The sequence below is a fragment of the Cebidichthys violaceus genome, unplaced genomic scaffold, assembly GCF_023349555.1.
Source record: "Cebidichthys violaceus isolate CVI_PGR_0920_01 unplaced genomic scaffold, fCebVio1.0.p SCAF_8, whole genome shotgun sequence".
Taxonomy (NCBI): Eukaryota; Metazoa; Chordata; class Actinopteri; order Perciformes; family Stichaeidae; genus Cebidichthys; species Cebidichthys violaceus.
The window spans coordinates 15,118,907-15,143,448 of record NW_027176964.1 but is presented as its reverse complement, the minus strand read 5'-3'; the positions used below and the strand labels follow the sequence as shown (position 1 = coordinate 15,143,448).

Below are 24,542 nucleotides of genomic sequence, written 5' to 3'. Positions count from 1 at the left end.
GAGGAATTGAGACAAGGTTGGTGATGCCGGGACCTTTTTGATCCAGAGCATCAAGTAAATGTAATTTGTTAAAACCTTGGATTATGACCATTCATTCCCTTCAGCCTCAGCTAAACTTTTGACATTGACAGTGTGAGCATGTTAGCGTGATTACATTAGCATTTAGCTCAAAGCACCGCTGTGTCAAAGTGCAGCCTCACAAAGCTGCTAGCGATACTGTTTCTAGTCTTGTTTAATTTTTAATTGAAATAAAGGTAAAGGTCTGTTTTCTCAATTCTGGAATTTCTTTAGAGGGCCGAGGTTTTCAACCTATAGAAACATTTTCTGAGACCAGAGCAAGATCTGCTCTTGTATATTTTATAGTATTTGCATATTTCAGTTGATTGACAGTCTCTCTCTCTCTCTCTCTCTCTCTCTCTCTCTCTCTCTCTCTCTCTCTCTCTCTCTCTCTCTCTCTCTCTCTCTCTCTCTCTCTCTTCTCTCTCTCTCTCTCTGATATACCCTGTCCCCTGCTTAATCCTCAGCGTGCTAAAAGCATTTCTCATGACTCACTACTCGCAGCAAATTGACTGTAAATTAAATTTAGTGCACGTTATCTCTGATGGGTGACAATCAGATTTGCAACTAAACCGAAAACATTTCTTGGGCTGCATCAATTATCCGTTGCTTTAATTTTCACCTGAGCAAGGCAGATGGGGCACAAATGATAACGCATACTGTAATTTACATTTTATGATTATCTTTTAAGGTGCAAAATCTACAGTAGGTGAGCTTTTACTATAAACAACGAGGTCTGAACGTACTTCATAGTAAGTCTATGTTGCATGATGGGGGATCATACACCCTGAGGAGACAGACAATTACTCTAAAAACACATTTTTTAATGATTCTCAAGTCAAGGGTTTTGTCTCGAAGAGACTTCTGCAGAATATATATATAGTAGTTGTCTGTGTTGGGATATTTTAGCTGGTCTGACAACAAGCAAATATCACATTCATATTTCTAATATAAGATTTAAAGACTACAACTCTTGATTTAAACACCTGTTAAACAACATTTTTTTTTTTTTTAATCTTTTGGTCTGCTCCTACGGCCTCATTCTTGCTGGATGGTTGCCATGCAACGGTGACAACAGGCCCCCCCAACTATATTTTTTTCTCTCTCCTCGGTGTCATGGCTTTATTGGCAGTGAATAGGCTGCAATGCAACGTGTATGCCGGCGTCTGCGTGTGTTTTTACTATATGTCGAGGTCGCGAGGAAGATTAAGTTATCCTTCAGCTTATCTCCATTAAAATGACTGATTATGCTGTCAGCAATGGTCGTGGCCTAGATTTGAAAGACAGCTTTGTTTGCTCTGGCTGGAAGCCAGCAGGCCTTGTAAATACTACCGATGCACTTTTATCTGCGGACGAGTGTTACCTCATTGTGTTTATTAAGAGCAATAATGGAGTTTGGTTAATGGAAGAGGTACAGTGGGGGGGGGGCTTTTTGCTGTTGCTGCTGCCACTGAGAAACCGTACAGCCTGCGGTTCATCTTAGCATAATTTGCATATAGATGAGAATCACCTCACATTATTTGCAGGGGGGGTATATTAATAATGGGGTTGTTGAACAGGATACCGTACAAGAGACTTGTGTCGATGCTGAAACAGGTGGAGCCCAGAGTTCTGGTTTCTGCCTCACTGAAGCCATATTGTCCCACGAGTGTTTCACCTCCCTCTGCTCTTCATCAGGATTCATGAAGGATTTAAGAATTTGTTATGTGTGTGTGTGGATCCACTGCCAAGTCCCTTGAGTAGACTTCTAGCGAGCTACTTTTCTAAATTACTCCACCCAAAGTGAACACAATAACACCACAGGGACACTAAAATTGCTTGACCTCCTGATCCCTTCATATCTGCTCCTGCTGGTCCACTCCGCTGTATCACTATTACCAGTCCGTCATGATCCAAAATTGATTTCACTGGCTCAGTGGGTGTGACACGGACAACCCCAGGACCCACTTTCTCTTTTTCTCACTCTTGCTCACACACTTGTTGGCCTAGCTTACACATTCCCTCACAGTTGTACTTTCTTGATAAGTATCAGTAGCCTATACTGATTATCTGGATAAACGCTTCATTCAAATGCATTACGTTGATTGAGAATTTAAGAATTTATTTCGTTAAGTCGCCTCCCAGCAGTTGGGCTGCCTGGTAATTTTCCCTGCTGTTAGCCCTGCGTCTCTAGGCAGCTGCACCAGATAACAGCCCACAGCACAATATAAATATTAAAGGAATATTATTGAATAACACCAAACAGGCGTTTGCCCATGGACTAGACGACTGGGGGTAATCCGAGGTCAGTTGTTGGCCACGGATACAGTAGCTACGAGACTAGCGCACAGGTCATGTCTCCGGTCATACGCTAATCAAGTGTCAGTTCGTGATCTTTCTTACGGCCCAGAGTAGTATTGCTGCGTTCAGATTTGATTACTTTTTATTTTTATTTTTAGTACAGACCCTAACAAGAAAGTACTGTTGCATGCATAGCCCAATCTTAATGTCCCCCTTAAGGACTTTAAGGCCGGAACCTTCAGGGACTTAACTGACTTCACCTGGTAAATGGAGTGTGAGAGGCTGCAAGTGCTTGAAATGGTATAAATACAAATGGGACTTATGCTTTCATGTGTTTTACGAATCATTCTAAATCCTTTGTGAGTCAGAATAACCATAAAATCATGCTGGTTTGCATACTGCAAAATGCGACCGGATGCAGTAGGACATCCTGGTACTTTTGGCATACTGAATTTGACATATAATGTATTGGGGACACGTTAAATCTGTTTGTGACTGAACAGTATGGTAGTGTTGGAAAGCACAGCATACACCCCCCCTTTTGGGCTGACGGACTACAAAGCTTTGGATTGATAGCAGCTTCCCTGTCTCCCTTCTTGCATCAAGGACACAGGACACGAGGTGAAAGAGAGTTCAACACTTAAAATGTCAACATACATACATACACACTGCTTGGCTTGTTGGAAGAACAACACTCTCTTAAGTAGATAGAGCGGAGCCTTTCGGCCCCAGGCATCTCCAGAGGCTGCTGACTTACCGATCGCCTGTTCTGCCTGTGATCTGGAGAACGTGCATTTTGACCTCTGATTAGGTATGCTTATGTCCGCATTTAAGGCTTAGTGACAACTGCAAGCAAGTGTAGCTGAGAGGAGAAGATACCAGGTTTGGTATTAATTCTGTACATCCAGCAGAAGGTAAATTCCCCTCAAAAGCAGTAACCTTCAGAATTGAGGGTGGCTCATTTGTGACCACATTCCTGTGCATCACTTGAATCACTGTTGATCGGTTCACCTTGAATTCAAGATTCAGTAAATCTTCAGCCGACGACAGTGAAAGTCTCTTGCTGCTTCTTCTTCAGTCTCACATTATTTCCATCGCGGTGTTGACTGCAGTGCTAGTGTCTTGCAAGGTTATGCCGTGTTTAACTGTGGTTATGGATGTGTTGCTAGGTTAGGGATAAGACGATGGCTTAAACGTTAACGTTGTCTTCATCATCCCAGTGTTAGAGATAACCGCTAGTTGTTTCAGATCTGGAGGGCACTCTTTGGTGGGGGCTGTAAGTCGTTCTTTATTATTATTTATTTTCACTTAACCTGCATATCAATTCGCAAACCTCACACCGCAGTGTAACACAGAACATGTGTTGCAATTCAACATTCTGTATGACCGTAAAGATTTCATATCATTTCAGTAGGGAATAAAATTAGATAGAGAATATCACAATATCAGGGTAGTATTATACCCAGCAATGTATACTATTGAATTCAACTAATCAATACTTGAGTAAAATATTGAGTTATTTTAACTTACATTACTTATAATACTTGGCTCAAATCCATTGTGGCCACAGTAACCCATCACTTTTATGTAGTATTTGTAGCCTGCATAAATTACTTGTTGCTCTGTCTGTTTTTTTTCTTTTTTTTCTGTTCTACTCTATTCTATTCTAATTTGGAGCTTGAAACAGTAGTATCATTAAATATCAAATGAAGGCTCATTTAGCTGCTGTTCTCATACTGATCGAAAGCTTCGGAACAGCTTCGACATAGACCTCGTCTTGTCTCCAATTTCAAATAGGCAAAATAGAATAAATATAAACACTACAACTATTCTATTCTTTACTATTCTACTCTTCTCTCCGCCCCACGCGCTGTCGTCACGCGCCGGGCAGCCAGTGAGGCGGAGGGAGGGGAGGGGGGGGGGGGGGGGGGGGGGTGTCTCACAGCGGAGAGGCAGGCGGCAGCGTCGCAGCGTTACAACAAGAGCGGCTCTTGGGCTTTGTTTTGTGGATGTGAATGAGCTCCATCACCTCCTTCAGAAATGTGGACGGATATAAGGACGTTGCTACTTTTTCATTCGTTTGTCCTGAGGCTTCATTTCTCGGAAGGTCAGTATGTCCCCCCCCCCCCCCCAGCGTGTGAGACGTTTATGAAATAAAATATAAACCGTGTGTGTGTGTGTGTGTGTGTGTGTGTGTGTGGGTGAGTGATGGGGGGGGGGGACTGTGGAGGTGAGAGATTGGAAGCGCTGCCGGTACTCGCACGCGCGTGTGCGTTTGTTACTAATAGGGGGGAAAAAAAAGACAAACATACTTTATGTTATAGCGTAAGGACACGACTTGTTTAATTGGAATGTGTGACAGTTTGGTCTCTGAATGAATTGATTCGGGGTTCAGGATCTGTCATGTGCTTCCCCGGCTGTGAGCGTCCATACTGCATCAGAGGCAGCTGTAGTAGACCAGACTGAATCTTTGTCTTTATGTTGTGGAGAATTATGTCCGGCAGACACGAGGGCCTCTTCTGCTGCGGTTTCCTCCTTCTCCTTCTCCTCCTCCTCCTCCTCCTCCTCCTCCTCCTCTCATGACAGCTTTTAATTACCACGGTAAAGTAGATCAACAAAAACTGAAAGAAAACAGGGAGCATGACGCTCCCAGCGCCTCAGCCAATTGACCTGAATGAATGCTGAATATCAATTAGGCATTCATCTGCAAATTACAGTTGAACTACAAGCGGTTACTACTCCGCTGTATCCGTGTGTTGCTGATCCATCTGGGTGCTGTTCTCCCCTCATGCTTTCTTTTTTTTCTCCTTCTTCTTCTTCTTTTTCTTCTTCCAGCATCGGATGAGTGTGAGGATGGACAGTTTCAGTGCAACAACAAAAGGTGTATACCGACCATCTGGAGGTGCGACGACGATGACGACTGCTCAGACAACAGTGATGAAGAAAACTGTCGTAAGTGTAAAAACAGTGGAGCGATGAAGACGTATAAGCTCTGTTAACTGAGGGAAAAAAAACAAAAACCCACCTGTGATGATTGGGCTGTTATGTAAATATCACCATAAATGACAATAATATCAAAATAGAACAAAATAAAAAAAAAACTTAATTAGGTCACTGCACCCCCCCCCCCTCTCACAATGCCAACCACCTAGAGCAATTAACTGAAAATGTGTACTAAAACCTGAAAGCATCCTATTGTATTCTTTGAATCGCAGAGACTACTGACTATTTTTTTGTATCCATGAAAAAGATAAAAAAAAGAATTTTCTTTATATCATTAATTTCATCAAGAGACAGTAGCTGGAACTGCTCCCATCAGCTACCCATGAAAGCTCGCCTTAATGGTCTGTTCATGACTGCAATGTGTATTGAAGCCGAAGCTAATAATGTTAAACGTTATGAACCTGAAAAGGCACCCATATCTCCCATGGGTCTCTGCCCTCTCATAATTTAGTATTTTTTTTTTTTTTTTTTTTATGGTGGATTTGCTATCCTATTAGCGTTTTCTCTATTTTCTCATTATGCAGGACAGTGTCTTATTTTCAGGGAGCTATTAAAGCTTTCAGAGTTAACAAAGAGGCACAAATACAATCACGTTTTGAGTGGAGATTAGGCATGTGTGTGTGTGTGTGTGTGTGTGTGTGTGTGTGTGTGTGTGAGAGAGTGTGCCTTAGGCCCAGAGTGTGTGCAGGTGATTTACAGTACAATATGTGTATATTTAGCTCAACAAGCATGCTTTTTTTTTTTTTTTTTTAAATGGCCGTTGATTGGGTGGAACCATTTTCCAATCTTCAAATAAGACGCTGTCCGGCTGAGAAGACGAACAGCACAAAGCTCTTGACGGGTATCTTGGATGTGTTTTTTTTTTCTGCGCAGAAATAATAGCATTCCAGTTTCCTTTCTGACTGCGAGCCTGTGGCCTATATTTTGGAAGGCTGCTTGCGCTGAAACCAGGGAAGTTGTGCCAAAGCTTGAATCCAAGCCTTGCATGTTTGCCATGCAGCAATGTTGCTTTTGTGTCTGGGTTAATTGTGGCTCGGGAGGAATTCCAGCACCTCCCCACACATGAATACATACATACTCTGTATTTCTCCTCATAGTCTCCGTTTGTTTCGGTCTCTTTCTCCCACAAACTCCCACGCACATAGACCTGTTGTGTACCAACACCTCGTGCTTCCTTTGTGTTGTTCTGGAGGTGTTGCCGTTGTCGCCCTGTTTCTGAGGCCAGCAGGACGAGTCCTTGGGCGTGCCAAAGAAAGCCCGTAATTTGGAGCATCTTAGCTTCTAAAACATTCATGTGTCACTGCCTCTCTCTCTCTCACACAAACACACACACACACACACACACACCTCTGATGTTTGCAGAAAATCATTACTCTATCAGGCTTTATTTCCTCAGTGTTTCCTTTATGAATGAAATGGGAAATTGTCAGGGATGTTTTATTACCCCCCTGTGTTGTTGTTTTTTTCCCACCAGGCAGAGCTTCTGACACAGGGTTTTGAGGGAAAACACTCCTGCTGAAAGCCTTTTAAGCTGAGACTACTGTCAAACCCACCATTTGATGATTATGACAGTCCAGCATTACTCGCCATTATGCTGGAGAGTGGCCTTCACACGGTGTCCATTTCTTCTCCTCATGCGTGCCGTATCTGCGTGGGCAGGCGGATGAGGCCGAGTGAGATTCGTCTCTCTGCGCTTGCACCGGTAGCGTTGGACCACTGATTGGCTAAAGCGTAGCAGTCGTTCAACTTTTACCCTGTTTTGATTTTGGAGAAGCGGTTCTCCGGCACACTGTGCCGCTCCGGCAATATTTAATTAATGTGTTACTATTGAAGTCATTCTCGGGGGTCGCTTCTGTAAACTCTTTTCTATTTCTACATCTGAGGAGGCTTAAAGACAAAGAGGGACAGACATGACATTGGAGTGCGCAGTGAAGTGTAAACCTGCACAACATATGCTGCACAGGGGGGAGATTGCGGTAAGGATTTAGCTTGTGTACACACAGCAAATCCTGTGCAGGAATTACAGTTTGTTCCTTGTTGACTATTAAGTGTGGATGCATTTGTTTACATGTTTCTAAATGGTTGAATGGATGGTCTCCTGTTTTTGAAGTCTACTTTCATTCATGATACATCATTTTACGACACAAGGCCAAGCCCAGGAATTTAGTGAGTGAATGTGCGCAAACAGACGATGGTTATGAAATATGCAGGAGGAAACCTTCGCCGCAGCTCCTTAATTTGTCATGCCAGTGTCGCCTTATACCCAACCTGCTTGCTGCTTGTAGTTGAACCTCAAAGAACAGGTGTAAATATCTTAAAACGCTGCTGTTGCTCATACCCATCATGCACCACGATCCTCCTCCACCCTGCTCCTGTTAACCCCATCCCCCACCACTCCGCCCCCAGAATGCATCCCGTCACCATCCCCCATCATCCAAACTCTATCCCCCCACTGACCAGTCGCTCGCTGCATGCACCCGTACATTCATAGATGCGTAATTGCGCTCATAAGTATGCGCGGACACAAGTATGGACCAGACGCACGTGAGCATCGACGCATAGATAAACCCAAATGAATGCACACCCAATGAACTCTGAACCTTTCAGCAGAATTGGGGGGAAAAAAGTGAATATAGATAAAACCACAATAGAAGCTGTACATTTTGTTTACTGGTTGAATCGCATTTCTGGGGAGGATGAGATGCAAAAGCCTCTCGCCTCGTCTGGAGTTGACAGCAGCGGAGGCAACAAAGGAACTGTGCCTTGAATTCTCAAAGTCAGATTTGTGCAAACTCTGACATGGAGCCGGCGTTTAATCTTCACCCTGATTATAGCAGCATATCGGCCAGTTTCCATCTATCTGCGTTGCCTTCAAAGTCCAGCAAATCCGACTTTCTCCTCATCCTCGAATGTGATAACGATCCGCGTCATCCGCGTTCATGAATTTAACATCAATACCTTGCAGGGACGCGTTTTCACGCCGCCACTCAGAGCTCACGGTATTCTTTTATTTTCCTCGGAGCTGCGGAGTCAGCGACAAACTGTGTGCCTCCTCCTCATTGTGTTCTTTTACCTAATAAATCCGCACAACTCCTTCAGAGGCCGAACTCGCTTGCGAAACCGCTGGTGCGCCTCCACACCTCCTGTAGTCATAATTAATTTCTTTATTCCAAAGCCTTTCCGTGGATGCAGCCTCCTCTGCTGCTGTTGTTGGAACCAAAGTCTTGCCAACGCACCAACTTTTAGAAATGCACAAAGTGTCCCTCCAGCCTTGCTTTAATGCTTTATTCAACAGTGTTTAAACCTGAGCTGCTTTTTGCTCCGCTTGTATCTGACACCAGTTGAGGAAAGAGTAAAACCACGAGTGTGAACTCGGGTGTGCAGGTATTTTTCATTTATGTTGTCTCAGGAACACGGCCTGTTATTCGGATGTTCTCTACGGTCTTGCAACAGTCTGTGCATTGACCACATTATCTAAGATTACTTTCGGCTTCCCACCATATTGCTTTTCTTTAGAGCTTCTTGTGCGTTTCAGGGAAGAGCTTATGCCATGTACACTGAAAGGCACGGTGGCCCTCTGAATGTCTTTTCATCTCTTGACAATAGCCACAATTGCTCACTGGCTTTAACTTTCCAGAGCTACAGGTGTTGCTCTGGATAGAATAACGGAGCACTGAGACGCATGTTATTTAATGGTAACTGAAAGAAAGAGGGCCTCGCATTATGGGATTTGCTTTTGTGTCGCTCATCCTCTGAATTTGATTTTTTTTTTTTTTTTTTTTTCCAATTGCCTTCTGCTTTTTCAAAAAGGATTTGCAGTCAGAAATCTCCCAGACCTATTCATGCTCACCTACAGGCATGTCTTGTGTTGCCTGCATCACAGTTTATTGGTTTAAATTGACCTATTTGGAAGCAATTTTGTCCCATTGCCGTCCACAGTATAGCTACCATCTATGTATCTGAATTCCTCTCCTCTCTGCAAAAGAATCCAACAAAACTCTACTTTTTAAGGAACCCAGGTCTCTGTTTTTATTGTCGTTTGTACGTAAGCTGTACTGGACACTTCCCAGCCAGAGTTCTTGTAAATGCAGAATAATAATACAGTAACCTGTGATGTTCTGGGGAAAAGAGAGAGACCCATCATCCTGATGTGTTTTAGACTTATCAGTGTTGAAAACATGTCTTTTTTTTATTTCCCCCTACAGTTGTTGCCGCTGCTTGTCTGTGTTTGACAGCGTAGAAGTGAGGCGTTGTTGATGATGGGGAAAAACAAAGACAGTGGGATAAAAAAAAAACAAGTGAAGTTGGAAGTGATAGAAAGTGGGCAAAGAAATCATTCTGCCCTGCAGGGCGAGACGCGGCGGTTGTTTGTGTTCGTATCAAATTCTCTCCATAATGTCCACGGCTGTTGACAACTGTACAAAGCGTGGAAAGGATTATGCCTTTTATCTCGCCGCGCAATGATGCAGGTTTTCCATGGGTCTGTGGTCAATTTATGTTCCCTTAACTCACTCACTCGCAGTTCCCATAATCATGATGGAGCCTTAATAGGCAATACAATTTTTAATCCCTCAGATAAGGCAAACATTTTTAAGGCAAAACTAGTTTAATTTATTAAGTCCAATTGACCTCTAATCTATTATCCGAACCTTTTTTTTCCCCATTTAAGCAAGAAGCTCTGAAAGTCTGTTTTATAGTGAGTCAATAAAGTCAAACTGAAATTTGAATTCTCATTTTTTGTGTCAGTAAATATAGACTGTAATGATACTGCAGAGATCGACGGATAGATATTATAGATTTCTTAGCTCAATTTGAATTTTTTTCAGTTCAACAGCAAGATGCAGAACACGACAACAAATCACTAGAATTAAGATATTTCTGACCTGACGTCTAGTCCTCATCCACATGTGTTTGTGTAACTGTGTTTGTGTTCGCTTGCTTGGTCGCTCTACTGGCATACTGCCCTGGGTCCGGGTGTCTCAAAGCCAGCATGCCCAAAGTGATCATTAAGAAGACTGCAATTGAGCTATTATCTCAGATTAGTGCAAAGATGCTGAGAGAGAGGATGAGAGAGAGAGAGGGAGAGAGAGAGAGAGAGAGAGGATTAATGTGGGGATATAAAACATCACTCAGCCTCAACCTCTTGCCCTCTATCGTTTTATACATTTTTATCCCCCATTCCACTTGTTTTTTTTTATTGCTCAACACCTAATAGAAAGCTTTTATTTACATCATTTTAAACATTACACCTCCCAAAAAAAAAGCTCTGTTCATTTTGAAGGAAAGAGATGCAGACATTTCTCTGGGGACACTCTTAGCTGTGCGAGGTGCCTCATGAAAAATGCCGTTTTGAAATATTGCCATAGTGTTCGAACGACAGCATGAACTGTACATATGCAACACTTGTTTTTAAAATTGAACGATATTATGTGTGGTTTCAACGATTGGATTCTGGTCTTATTAAACGTGTATCGGTTTTAAGTCCATTGACTTCACTGTGCCTTTATTTGAATGGTGCTGTTAAAAAGCTGTCACGAACCAAAGAGGTTTCAAGTGAAAGATTTTGTGTCGCATGCCTCACCATCGAGTGGATCGATCATATTAACCTTTTTTGCGTTATTTTCTTGCATATTTAGAGCCTCGCTGTCAGTGAACGCTGCGGAATGTGTTCTCTCAACAGCACAACGGTGCTTAGAACACGTAAATGTCAACTGGGAAAGAAAAACAAAAAAAAGAGAGGATGTCATGCAGTTAATTCATTCAAATATTCACAACACCTGACAGTTGTTGTGAAAGTGTAAGAATGAGGACAGCCTATGCATGCATCTGGTGAAATCTTGTTTTTTTTTTTTTTTTTTTTTTCTTTAATGAGTCAAGCTAATAAAATCCTGCCACTCCAGTTTACATACAATTGTCACAGATAAAGTGGTGCTGCGACGCATGGGCTATAGTGTTTCTGTAACCGTTGCTCGGCCGTGGCAGTGATATGGACTCGGGTTAGCTTGGAAAAATCGATAACGCACATGCTGGAGGTTTGAGAGAAGCTGCATGCTCTGTGAACCCAGGCCCTGGGGCCACAGAGCATCCAGGCACACACACACACACACACACACACACACACACACACACACACACACACACTGCCTTTCATCCTGAATCACTGTCAGGGAGAAAAAAAACACAGAGACCCACAAGGGACGATGTTGGCACACATTACAAGAACTGTGGCCCTTTGCGATGTGTGATTCATTTTTGTGAAAAATGTCACTTCACGTGACTCAACGGGCATGCTTGTGAATCTTTGCCGATAGCTCCGGGGATGTTTTTGGGGATTGGCGGAGTGTGGCTGCGAGTTGCACTTTATTTAGATTGATCTGTTCGTGGATGAGTACACACACTCATCACAGACCTACAGAGGACATTATGCCACTCTGAAGCCAAGCCGGGGTAACAGAGAGCGTCAGCGGCGCGCGTGGTAGTGAATTGGAGTGATGAGCAAATGGCTGTGACACAGCAACCAAGGCCCTCGGTCTCTCTTCTTTTTTTTTATTTTTTTATTTAATGACGATTCAGTGTAGCTGGATGAATTACGGCTGTCACTTCCACTCACAGATGCAGCAACCATCTCCTTGCACAGCTCCACAGTTACTCACTACGATGTTAAAGCTCTGCATGCAGGTCGTCACCGCCCCGAAATCATTCCACCTGCCGACGCGTCTCCGCCGTCGACGCACCCCTCACACCCTTTGTGCCTGGCTGGTATTTAAATGAGACTAATGCATTCCTCCTAAAGGGCCAGACGAAGGGCCTAAAGACTGGCCATCTATTGTAGATGCAGTCACAATTGGCGGCTGGGAGATTGAATAATTATATATAATCAATATTCAATGCAAACTGATGCCGTCCTTTCCTGTGTGACTGAAGATATTTAGATGTGCATGATCTCATTATGGAGCATCAGCTCAATGTGGGGGCAAACATGTTCTAAAGGTTTAGTGTCATTGTAGGAGTAAAACCGAATTAGTCTCTATTCGCTGTCAAAGAACGTCTTGTGATTCATTTTCTTTACAAATCCTAACTTTACGAGCTAAACCCAAGTTAACTGGGGATTTAATTCTGTCAAATATTGCATTATCTGAACAATGATAGTCTTTACTCTGCAATCTATTTTCAAGCGTGAGAAGCTTTGAATCCGGGTGGCAACAATCAAATTATGTTTCTACAAAACCAAACCTTCCAATTAGTAGAAGAGCGCTTTTACATGGGATGACTGAATGTGCCAAAAAGTCTAGACTATAGACTCCTAGTGCTTCTCTCTGCTCAGTGTAGATCTGTACAAAGACAAATGTGGCACTTTTTGATTTTGATTATGAAAGAATTTGTTGGCTGTGTGTAGCGCGCCGAGCTTTTCTGTTCACAGTCCTGTGCTGGCCTGTTTTTACATCAGAGTGTTATGTTTTCAGCAAGACGCTTTCACTCTTCTCAAAGTATGAATTTTAAAACGGCAGCCACCATTTGATTTTTTTTTTTTTTTTTTTTTTTTTTTTTTTATCTCAGTTTTCTTTGAAATGTTTATTCATATACAACTGCACATGCTGGATGATGTGGGGTTTGCGTTTGAACCAAAGGGAATGATTATCAGTCTACCAACCTTCTCCGTTTTCTCACGAGTTGGATACAAATGTGCGAAAACGCCAAACCGCTGAATCTTCCCAACTTTGATTAGGGATTTTGAAATGACTTTTTTTCATCATTTTCACCTTTTTTAATCACAATGCAGTGTGGAGCTTTTAATATATTTCTGCTGTCCTTTTAAAGGAAAAAAGCAGATGTCATAACAGGAAAGGTCAGCCGTGCCCGTTTTAATTTAGAAAGCTTATATTTAAAACATCGGCTGTATGAAATGTTAATGCTTATTCAAGATTCCCTTGACTGCGTGTGTCAAAGTTGTAGCTCAGTACTTCGGTAGAAGTTTACTTACTTTAAAAACAATGCTGATAGAAAGGTAGAGAAGTGGGAGATGTTAGCTGGCAGATGGTTTCTCTGAGTTGTGCCTGACCTCATGCGCTTTGGGGAGGCATATTGTGATCAAAGCTCGGCAGCTAAGCTCTGCCTGGAGAAAGATACGTTTTAAATGCATAGCCATCGGCCGCTCACGTCCACACACAAATATACACATATATATATATATATATATGTGTATATATATATATATATATATATATGTATATATATATATATATATATGTATATATATGTATATATATATATGTATATGTACACAGGCACGCACAGTCACTCACACACAGTTTTCACACGGATACTCACAGCGTGGGAAGTGTTATTGGTTTGTGCGCACCTATCATGCACAAAAGTGATGTAATCTCTTGTGACAAGGATCACCAGAGAGAAGAAGAACAAGAGCGATGGAGGGTGGAGAAAAATAAAAGCAGAGGGTTGAGGAGGCAGTATAGAGGCGAGCCGAGCAGGGTGTTGTTGTGGTGGTGGTGGTGGTGTTAGGAGGAGGGATGAAGACTGCTGCAGTGTCATTGATTTTAGAGTAGTTTTTTTTTTTTTTTTTTTTTTTTTTTGCAGTGTTATTGTTGTGATGCAGATCAGATAAATAATAGCAAATAAGACTAAATCACCTGTGGTCTTTCCTTTAGGAAGGTCAAAGTTGAGGGCGTGTTTTCGGTCACACAATCTGGATGAGAGAGAGAGAGAGAGAGAGAGAGAGAGAGAGAGAGAGAGAGAGAGAGAGAGAGAGAGAGAGAGAGAGAGAGAGAGAGAGAGAGAGAGAGAGAGAGAGAGAGAGAGAGAGCTGAAATAACTGAGTCTACAGAAACATAAGGAGAATAGCCACCACAGGAAACAAAGTAAACGATACAGAAAGACGAATGAAACGGTTACTCCGGAGTACAAAATTGAAACCAATGGCGCCCGTTTGTTTTGAATGAAGACAGGCAGAGCGTCTTCATGGGAGGCCCCAACTCGCTACAGAACATCTGCTCGTCGCATCCGACACCTGGCAAAACGTGCAGCGTTCCCGCTCTACTTACGATGCTGTTTGAAGTACATTTTCTGTATTTAACTTTCAGTCAAAGCGGTAGCAAATCACTTTGTCCTTTTTATAAACCGTATACACACTACCTTTTTGTTGCAGGATTATTGCATCATATGCAGGCGTTGCTTTCATTGTATCCACCAGTTCCACCTCCTCCAATATCAAGACTCAATCTAATTCACTGTAGCCTTTCGCTTGTATTGACCCACAAAGATCTGCTACTTGTTTACATCCACACGGCAGAAACCTCCGGCATACAGTACAGTAGCACGGCCTGCTATGAATCTGTACACCACGTGTGTTATTATACCAGGTAGAAATAGTAGCGAAAATGCCCCCAGAGGAAGCCTCATTAAATTGCCTCATGCAACAGGAAGCTTCTATTGCAACTAAAAGCTGCAGTCTATTGCATACTGTGCATTGTAGAAAAGAAAAAGAAAAGATCTTGATCTCAACGTTGATGTGCAAGCCTGCATTGATTTTTACGCCAAGGGCTCGTAAAAATGGCTTCGTAAATGCAGAAATTGTGCTAACCAACACAAGTGGTGTAGACTTTTTTTTTAAATGAGTCTCCGAAATCTTAATCCGCCAGTAATGAAATGTTGGTCTTCAGGAATGTACACCAATGCTGCCGTTTGTGTCCCTCAGCTCCTCGAGGCTCAAGTGAGATTTTATGAAAACGGTTAATGAATCACTTCACTTCTCTCCTATTAGTTTAAGTGAGGCCAACCGAAACGCCACATCTCCGATGTGTAACAATTGTACCGTGCTTTTATAATGCCGCCATCTGAGCTGTTCGTGCTTGAGAGAACCCACAGACAAGAGTGCAGCGGCTGTGTCACCTTCACCATTTTTTTCCTTACAGTGACACTCACATAGCAGATGCAATGTATTTGCTCACGCCGACACCGTATGCGGCACATGCGGATGTGTTCAAGCCTTGCATCGCAAAAAGGAAGAGAGATTGATCTGTGTGTTTTGACATTAATGTGCGGTGGTTGGATTTGACTATTAATAGTTAACATAGGAGTATTTGTTTGTGACCCGCAGGGCTTCAAGGTGCATTCACACAGTCCAATGATAAAGTATTCATTTAATCTAAGGCATTTAGCAACAGATTATGTGACGTGCAACACCCTGTACAGTAGCTGCATTGTGCTGCTTTGGTACCGTTCAGCAGCTCTGGTGGTGAGAAGGAAGCCTTTAGTCACGGCCTGAGTAATCTGCTTCTGTGGTGGGCGGCCGCTGGACTCTTTGATTGGACAGCGTGCCTTTTTTGGTAGGCTAGAGGACGTCGGCCCTCATCGAGTCCATCAATAGCTGTCTGCGACTTTGCTCCTCCCGTCTGACTGTTTATCTTTGTGGGAGAGAAGAAGAATGCAAAAAAAAGAAAAAACAACAACAACAGACAAAGCAGAAGGTCTACTCGCACATGTGCAGAAGTGTGTGTGTGTGTGAGTGTGCGGTGTTTACATGTTGGGCTGTGTTTCAAAGGCAAGCAGCAGTTGGGACTAAAATCTTAATTACACTGTCTTCTTGCTATGGGGGCAGATTTTCTAGAACGAGAAATTTGACCTCAGGCAGTATTACAGTTATGCTAATTTTCATGTGCAGCGGTAAAATGTAAAATCCAGCTCTCGGTGCCTCGTCACAGCAATTTGAAGTCTGTAGTCTTCAGGGTCAGTTGGGGTCTTTCTGAAAAGTGCGTCTTCAGCTGGAGCATTGTGTTTCGTATTATTGGAGTCATGAAAAAAGAAAGAGGAAGGAGAGGAGTGAGATGTCTCATTCCCTTTGCAGGGTAAAAGGCTAATCTCCCAATTCCCATTACAGTCCTTTGGTTAGTAGGCGGACACTATAATCCAGTGTGGCACACATTTCCATACACAGGAGTGACTGATCTGCACGCTCTCCTAATGCGTTTGGATGCCTTGTGACTTACAGTGGCAAGAAGCCTTTTAGCATTTAGCATCCAGACCTATTGTAAACTCAAGATGTGTAATGAAAGACTCCTCAAAAGTAATGGGAGCAGACGGCAACCTTTCTTAAGGCTTTAACAAGTATTTTATTTTATAAACAGGAATGTAATGACATACTTTGGGTTTCCCACAAGCACTTTCATAAATTCATTTATACGTCTAATATCAGCAGTCTGAATGCAGAGAAATGTCAGAGACCTAAATACCCATGAAAAATATATCTTGTTCTGGCTCATATGCCCCATTTACACTTGTGTCTCGTGTTTATGTAACGTCCAGATGTGATTTATTTTTACCCGTAGCCACATATGTACATATAGAAAGAGATTACAATCTCGATTGCGTCTGTCTTGGTCTTCCCAGTACCTTTCCATCGATTTGTCTTCTCCCTTTAATTCAACTTGAACCTGACCCCAAACACATAATCCAGTTTAGGTCGACGGTAATGCAAAAAAAGGTAACGGAGATATATGACACCGGAGGCAATTTAGTTATGAACAGTTTCGCTAACTAGCCAACAACTATCCAGAAATGAACAAAATCTGGGTTGCTACTTCCGCAGATCAGTTGCTGACATGGTGACACTTGGGAGGAGTAAGGTTGTGTATGCATCTGGCAGAGTTGGACATATTTACACCTCTTCAACATCTGGCAAGAATGTGTCTCATTTGCACCTTGGCTTTTTAGCGGTGTGCCTCTAGGGATGGCAATGTTAGCATTTAGTTCAAGGCACCAATGTTCACAAGTACAACCTCACAGAGCTGCTAGCATGGCTGTAGACTCTTGTCTTGTTCAATATTTGTTAGCTCTCCGTTTTGAACAAGTAGCATTAAGTGGTTTCATTTCAACATTTTTCCCATCACAGGTTCATCTTAAAATGACGGACCCACTGGCTCTTTCATTGTTGCAGACTCTGTAGATTGTTGTCATTCAGGTCTCAATATGGAGCGAAGGCATTCGGTCCTGCAGTCATAATTACTTTTGACAGATGGATTAGAATTGTTAAGAACAGCGTCTCCTGTGTGCAGCTACGTTGAAAGTGAGAGATTGTCCAAGTGAAGGGGGGGGGGGGGGAGTCACTTTGGGATTCTCCTCCATTAATTTCCATTCATCTGATCGCCTATAGCGCAGACTCCTTTTTATGAGTCACACTTCATCTCAAATTGCTGTAAAAGAGGGTTGAAGGCCTTTTTTTTTTTTTGTGTGTGTAGACACACTTAAGGTGGCATTTGTTAACCCGAGAGAGAGGAAAAGAAGAAGTCAAGATGTTTTGTAGTCCATCTTTTAAAGCGTCTGCTCATATGAGTGCGTTTGTGCACTTAATTTATCAGTGCACTTAACACAGTGTTGTACTGTAAAGTTTAAACTCGCAGCACTGATGTCTTCCCCTGAGATCTTCTATGAAGCTTTGAACGTTCTCTGCTTCTAATCTGTGAACTGGCAGATCTTAAAGTTAGTGGTATCTTTTGTAGGGAAAGCGTTTATTCCAGATTTCTCTTGTAACTTCAAAATGAAATGGACAGACGGTGATAGCCTACATGTTACAGAGTTGGAGACTTTGGGGAAAGTTAAACACCCTCCCTATCGCTTCCCAAATTTCTTTCATATTTCTTTCCTCCGAACCCTCATAATTAAAAGACAGTTTTTTTTGCTTAACAGCGGTAGGCAGTTTGAACATGAAACAAGGAATTGCTGAGATGTGTGTGTGTGTGATGTCAAGCTTCCATGAATCCTTAAAGGTTTAACAACTGGGAGTCTGATCAATACATCTCTGGGGGGAAAAGGCCTGGGTTGACCGCTGAGACTGTGATGAGAAATGCAAGACGTCAAGACTCGATAACACACGGCACAACTCAAAGCAGGAGGGTCAACCTCTGCAGACTGTGGTGGTTCAGGCCAGGCAGAAGGAGCATCTGGCTGCTGTGTTGATTTGGAGTCATTTCAACTGGAGCGTGCAGGAGAGGCTCTGGAGGGAAGAGCAGCGGTGAAGGTGTCAGCTGTTTGGCTGAGAGACCTGTCCTTAAACTATGCGTCTCCTTGTTTTCTACACCACTTTATTTCCAAAAACGGTGGGGCAGGTGACAGACTGCACCAACCAGCTTGTTTCCTTTTTTTTTTTAAATTCGGATGACACGTCAGTTTGCGAGGTTACCAGCTGCAGCGCTCGATGACATCTACGACAATGTGTCATTATCTGCAAAGTTAGCTTCAAAAATGCTTTTTAATTCGTTTTTGCAAAGGCTTGTGATTTTTGTCAGAGATTCAGCCTTTATCAAAATGAAGCTTTCAGCGTTTCAGCTCAACAGGCCCATCCAGGATTATCCAGCGGGATTAGTTTTTAGGAATGTTTCCTGTTATTCTGTTCATTTTCTGACAGAAGTAGGACTTTAGGGGTGCAACTGTGGAAAGTGCATTTCACCTGACCTTTGCTGCGGATTTAGAAACGGCAGCATAGGGTGGTTCCTGCAAACACCTGCTGTTAAAAACTTGCCAGCTTCCGCTACTGCGCGCCGTAATGAGATTCCTCTGCCAATTCCTCTGTTTTTTTTTTGTTTTTTTTTCAATGAAATGCTCCGTAATTGCTTGGTTCTTCCTCACAGCTGCTCATATTTTTGAAGAAACATTGTCCAACTAGTTCAGGCGGGACATAGAAGTCATTCACGGCAATTCTCAGCTGAAACCCAAATCACTTGTCGCAACATGAAACAAGGCAGCTGATATAAGGTGTGTATCCCTGGAGCTCCTTCTTCCTACACTGCTGCTCCGCTGCAGCCTGGTTGTGCTGTTTACTCCCTCCACCGTCACACCCTCCCTCCTGTGAAGGCTCCTGTCTATCTGTTTCTGGAGGGGTTTCTCTTAATGTCTTCCAAATTTCAGTGTCTGCTTTGCCCTGTTCTGACACACCCGGGGTTTGTTGTGCTCCCCGCTGAATCATTAGCAGGCTGCTGGAATTCGTGCAGGGGACGCCCCGCCCCTCCCCAAGAGCAGAACCTGTACCTCCAAATATAACTGTATAACCTCTTGTACAACAATTGTTTTAACTCCATAATGAGATGTAAAATTCCTGGCTGAATCTAGGTTAGACTTTCCAGCAGAAGTGATAATTACCTCGAATTGGGTGACATTACAGCGAGGTTGCATCACTGATGCTGCTTAAGAAACACCGCATGTCAGCGGTAAAGGAACAATTGTACTGTATATTATGAGTCACCTTCATCTGTGTGTTCTCGTCTCTATTACGATCTTGTATATTCATAGATACGCTATAAATGGGTCCTATGGGCACTACTTCTATGTTCACAGCCTTGTTCTCTGCTGATGAACCTGATGCCTCCTCGTTGATATAGATACCGTCTTACAGGATGACAGAAATGGAAAAATTCAAGCTACGGCAGATTAATGCATGTCACAGGGCATTTCTCTATGGTGGCTGTAAAGGGAAAAAAAAAAAAAATGATAAGCGGTAAAGTTATGCAAGAAATGTAAGCTAATGTAGGTCAGTTCATTATCTGACTGTACTAATCTCATTCAGCTGCCTGTCATGAGTCACAGCGACCTGCAAGATGTCCAAAAGGGTCCTACGTCAACACGTCACTGAGCCGAACAGGGTTTGATTTCCTCCTCCTCTGTGTTACAGTGAATCAACTGGTCACGTCTGGTTTATGTATTTTACTTCCTTTATTATCACCGACGGGAGGATCATGCAATTGGTCGCGTGTGTGTGTGTGTGTGTGTGTGTGTGTGTGTGTGTGTGCGTCCATCCGTGAGTGAGTGAGTGTGCGCCTCTACGTTTGTCTAAGGCCAATTCTCTCATTTTGCTGAAGTAATATGCGTAATATTTTGGGTGCCCAGTTATTGCATGCTCAAGGCCCTCATCCATCGAATGGCTTTTGCTTGAAAAAACAGCAAACTTAATTCAAATCGGGTTTAATTTCATGAGGTGCTTAAGGATTACAGCTAAACTATATAACATGCTGCATGTAAAGAAAACAGTGTAGCATGTAAATGATAAACAGAATACTGTGGCACTGTCACTATAAACTGGTAGAAGTTTGTGTCTGCTCTTTAACATAATGTTAAATTCAACGTACCGCATGCGTAGTTCCTTTCCACCCTGAACCTTAGGGGCGACTAGTTCACTAGGCTAAGAGGGTTGTCTGGGAACCGGAGGGTCGGCAGTTCGATCCTTGGCTGGGATGTGAGCTGAGTCGAAGTGTCCTTGAGCAAGACACTGTCCCCCTAGCGGCTCCCCGGGCGCCTGTCATGGGCAGCCCACTGCTCCCTGGTACAGGGATAGGTCAAATGCCGAGAAAAATTTCCCCCTCAACGGGATAAATATAGTGTAATAAAATAAAATCAATAACCGAACGTCATTTAAACAGTGAGTTCCAGCTTGTTTCAATGTTTAGAGTCGCCTGCAGCTTTGGCCGGCCCCGTAGCTTATATGACGGAACAGCGTGTCCCGGTGAAGACGCCAGGCTGTAGGATGAAAATGTTGACATATGGCGGTGCATCAAAGATATTTTGCTTCTCTAAACCAGCAAACACGGGGGTGGGGGGGGGGTGAAGGCGAGTAGCAGAAGGTCAGACACATGGAGCAGGCCTCATGCGGTGAAGGGCAGGGATATGTGTGTGTATTTGCTGATAGTCGGAGAGCGGTGGCAGGCTTTATTCGTAATCACTGATATATGTGTTATCTCAGCAGTATATGTCAGTTTTATTCAACCGCTATGTGCATCTTGTGTGTGTGTGTGTGTGTGTGTGTGTGTGTGTGTGTGTGTGTGTGTGTGTGTGTGTGTGTGTGTGTTTGTGTCCACCCCCATGCATGCTCCACATAAGCACGCACAGTGAAAGGAAGCGGACCGTCGCATGAGCATGAGTAAAAGAATTGCATTGAAGCCTGAGAACAGTTTGATAAATAAAGACTTGTTCTGAATGTCAGTGTAGCTCAGCTGTGTCCCGTTCTCCCTCTCACAGACGCTGGTGCACAACCACCTGTACTGCTTTCTGATATCGTTCCGTCAAACATTGAGGTTTTTTGGGGTTTAGCCAAGCTGAAGCAAAGCGTCTTCAGTGTAAATCCCTCCCAGGCTGCCTTGGAGGAACTAAGGAACGCCGCTAGCTCACGCTGCCCAGTCTCCTCCTTGGTCAGGGGTTGTTTGTGCCAATGTGACCTCACAGGGGGGAGAGAAAATACACTGCCTGGCCAAAAAACAAAGTCGCCACCTGGATCATCATGCCTAGTGCCTACTGTACAAGCCTGTGGGGGCAGTGCTATGATCTGGGGTTGCTGCAGTTGGTCAGGTCTAGGTTCAGCAACAGTATGTGCTCAAAGAATGAGGTCAGCTGACTACCTGAATATACTGAATGACCAGGTTATTCCATCAATGGATTTTTTTTCTTCCCTGTCGGCACGGGCATATTCCAAGATGACAATGCCAGGATTCATCGGGCTCAAATTGTGAAAGCGTGGTTCAGGGAGCATGAGGCATCATTTTCACACATGGATTGGCCGCCACAGAGTCCAGACCTTCACCCCATTGAGAGTCTTTGGGATGTGCTGGAGAAGGCTTTGCGCAGCGGTCAGACTCTACCGTCATCAATACAAGATCTTGATGAGAAATTCATGCAACGCTGGATGGAAATAAATCTTGTGACATTGCAGAAGCTTATCGAAACAACGCCACAGCGAATGCGTGCCGTAATCAAAGCTAAAGGCGGTCCAACGAAATATTAGAGTGTGTGTGACCTTTTTTTTTTTTGGTGGCGACTTTTTTTTTTTGGCCAGGCAGTGTACGTCTTTTTTAGTAGGCTGAGATCTATAATTAGCACAGTATCTGTCTTTGGCCAGTACACAAGGTCCCAAGAAATGCTGGGCAGTGAACAGCACCAAGTAAAGGTTCTGTGACGCACACCTGATAGCGGGCTTTGTGGGTCACTTAAATGTTCGTCTTTTATCTTCATTGTTATGAGCCGTCAGTACTTTAATTGCATATTCCAGAGACGGTGTTGCTGCTTTGAGTACTGATATGAAACAAAGCAATGACAGATGGCGGAATAAGGATATGAAGTGGTTTATATAAGCCACTTTTCAGTTCAGTTCCACTCAAAACACCCATCAAGGGGCAATTTGTAAAAAACATATAACAATATAATCATCATCATCATCCGGCCAATGATGCTCAAGTTAAGTCAATTTGATTTATATAGCCCTAAATCACCTTCAGCGTGGATAAGGAACAACAAGACTTTGCTATGTTATCAAGAAAAATTAAGCTTGCATCCCAAATTGGAATTACCATAGGGGGGGGGGGTAAGTAATCTGATTTCATATCTGTCTAATTTTATCTTTAACATTTGATTTGCTCAATTTGTCCAAATGGGTAAAAAGGTCCAGAGAGGGAGAGATCTAATCTGTTAATGCCAGTACTCTGTGGCTCTGTGTTGCTAGATCAATACTCTATCAACCAGTGCTGAGTTAGAGCTCATTTTTTTTTTTTTTTTTTTGTCTTCCTGTTGGTTCACTACTCGCCACTACAGGCCTGACTGACAGGAGACAATACTTAGTGCTTCCAGATAAGGGGATGGAATCAACAAGAGAAATGACTTACTCATTCTAAGGACACCTTTTAATTCACATATACAGTATGTAGCTTCAACTGTGGGTAAACAATAACTGAGATGTGTTAAATATTCATTTAAAAAAAGTTCTGCCTGTGCATCTGGCACTTCTGGCAAATCTCAATACTCAAATTAGCCTCATTAGACTCTATAATCGTTCGCAAAAGCAATTTCAAGAACAGCTTGTCCCAAGTCTTGTCGATGCCATGCTGTATTTTCTATGCTACCATGGTATCCTATTAATTTGGGACGGTTTAATCATTTGCATGCCGGGTTTAAGCCAACAGGATACATTATGTTTTCCTGCTTCGACAACACTCCCTACTTCACTCTGAGCTAATGAGGCCATTTGTCTTCTAATGCCCAGGAGAATGTGCTTATCACTGCTTTACCTATTAAGCTCATTGTGGCCTCCAAATGGAAAGAGCTGTCATTAATATCCTTCAAGGTAAAACAAAAAAAGTTTCTTCAAGGGGTTAACGTGTGTGTGTGTGTGTGTGTGTGTCTGTCTGTCTGTCTGGTGACTGAAGGCTGTCTGCTGCTCTGGTCTTGAACATCACTGAATGATTGAGTGAGCTCAGTTCAGGACACATTAAAAAGTAAATCCAGGAGCTTTATTCCCACATGTACAGATTCTCACACTAAGGTTTCACCAGTCCATCCGAGTTTTTGAAGCTTCCTAGTTGGGATGTTTTTGCTACTAAACATGCAGTATTCATCCTTGTAGTTGCAAAACATTCATTCAGAAATATGAATAATGAAAAATAAAGTGGTGTTTCCTCTCTTCTATTCCGCCGTCTTCTATTGGTGGCAGTGTTGCATATGGTCTGTAATTCACAGGTTGTATCGTTTGGAAAGCCTAATGATATCTCGTATAAACTGGAAAGCAGTGGATATTTCTTTTCATGGTTCCGTTAAAAGTACAGACCCAGAATGCATCAGGTCGGGGACCCTAACCCTGTCCTCCATTCTTTTTTTTTAAGGTTAAATAGAACGTATATATTTTTTATCTCTAGCCTCTGTGTGCTGTGACTGAATTGCGGCAGAGAATTGTGTGCATAAGGGGAAAATTTGTATGTGTGTGTGTGTGTGTGTGTGTGTGTGTGTGTGTGTGTGTGTGTTAGGTTTGAGTGTGCGAATGTGTGTCAAAGAGAGGCAAGTGTGTTGTGTGGATTCTGTCGAAGTGCATCGTTTTTGAGTGGTTGTGTACTTGTGTAGTTGTGTATGTGCTTGTATAGCGCCCTTCTAGCCTTCCGACCACTCAGAGTGCTTTAACGCTACATGTCAGTCACCCTTCCATACACTGATGGAAAGTAGATACCATGCAAGGTGCCAAGCAGGACGAATTAACAGTCACGCAACATTCACACATGTAGGCACAGCTTACGGGAGCAATTCGGGGTTAAGTGTCTTTCACCAAGGACGCACCGACGTGGAGTGAAGAGCCAAGGATCGAACCGCCGGTCTTCTGAGTGAAGGATGACCCGCTCGCTCAGAGGCCTTATTGTCAATGATATTGATGTGTGTGTGTGTGTGTGTGT

The 24,542-nt window shown here is 43.1% G+C and overlaps 1 protein-coding gene across 3 annotated transcripts in view; it reads left to right on the top strand.

Annotated features, from left to right (window-relative positions):
* Window positions 1–4,294: 4,294 nt before the first annotated feature.
* LOC137892397 (low-density lipoprotein receptor-related protein 8-like) overlaps window positions 4,295–24,542 on the top strand; it is a 68,948-nt gene continuing 48,700 nt past the window's right edge. For all 3 annotated transcript variants that reach the window (XM_068737473.1, XM_068737474.1, XM_068737472.1), the window contains exons 1-2: window positions 4,295–4,444; window positions 5,173–5,289. In XM_068737473.1, the coding sequence (XP_068593574.1) occupies window positions 4,378–4,444; window positions 5,173–5,289 (184 nt within the window). In that variant the 5' untranslated portion in view covers window positions 4,295–4,377. The remainder of the gene's footprint in view (window positions 4,445–5,172; window positions 5,290–24,542) is intronic.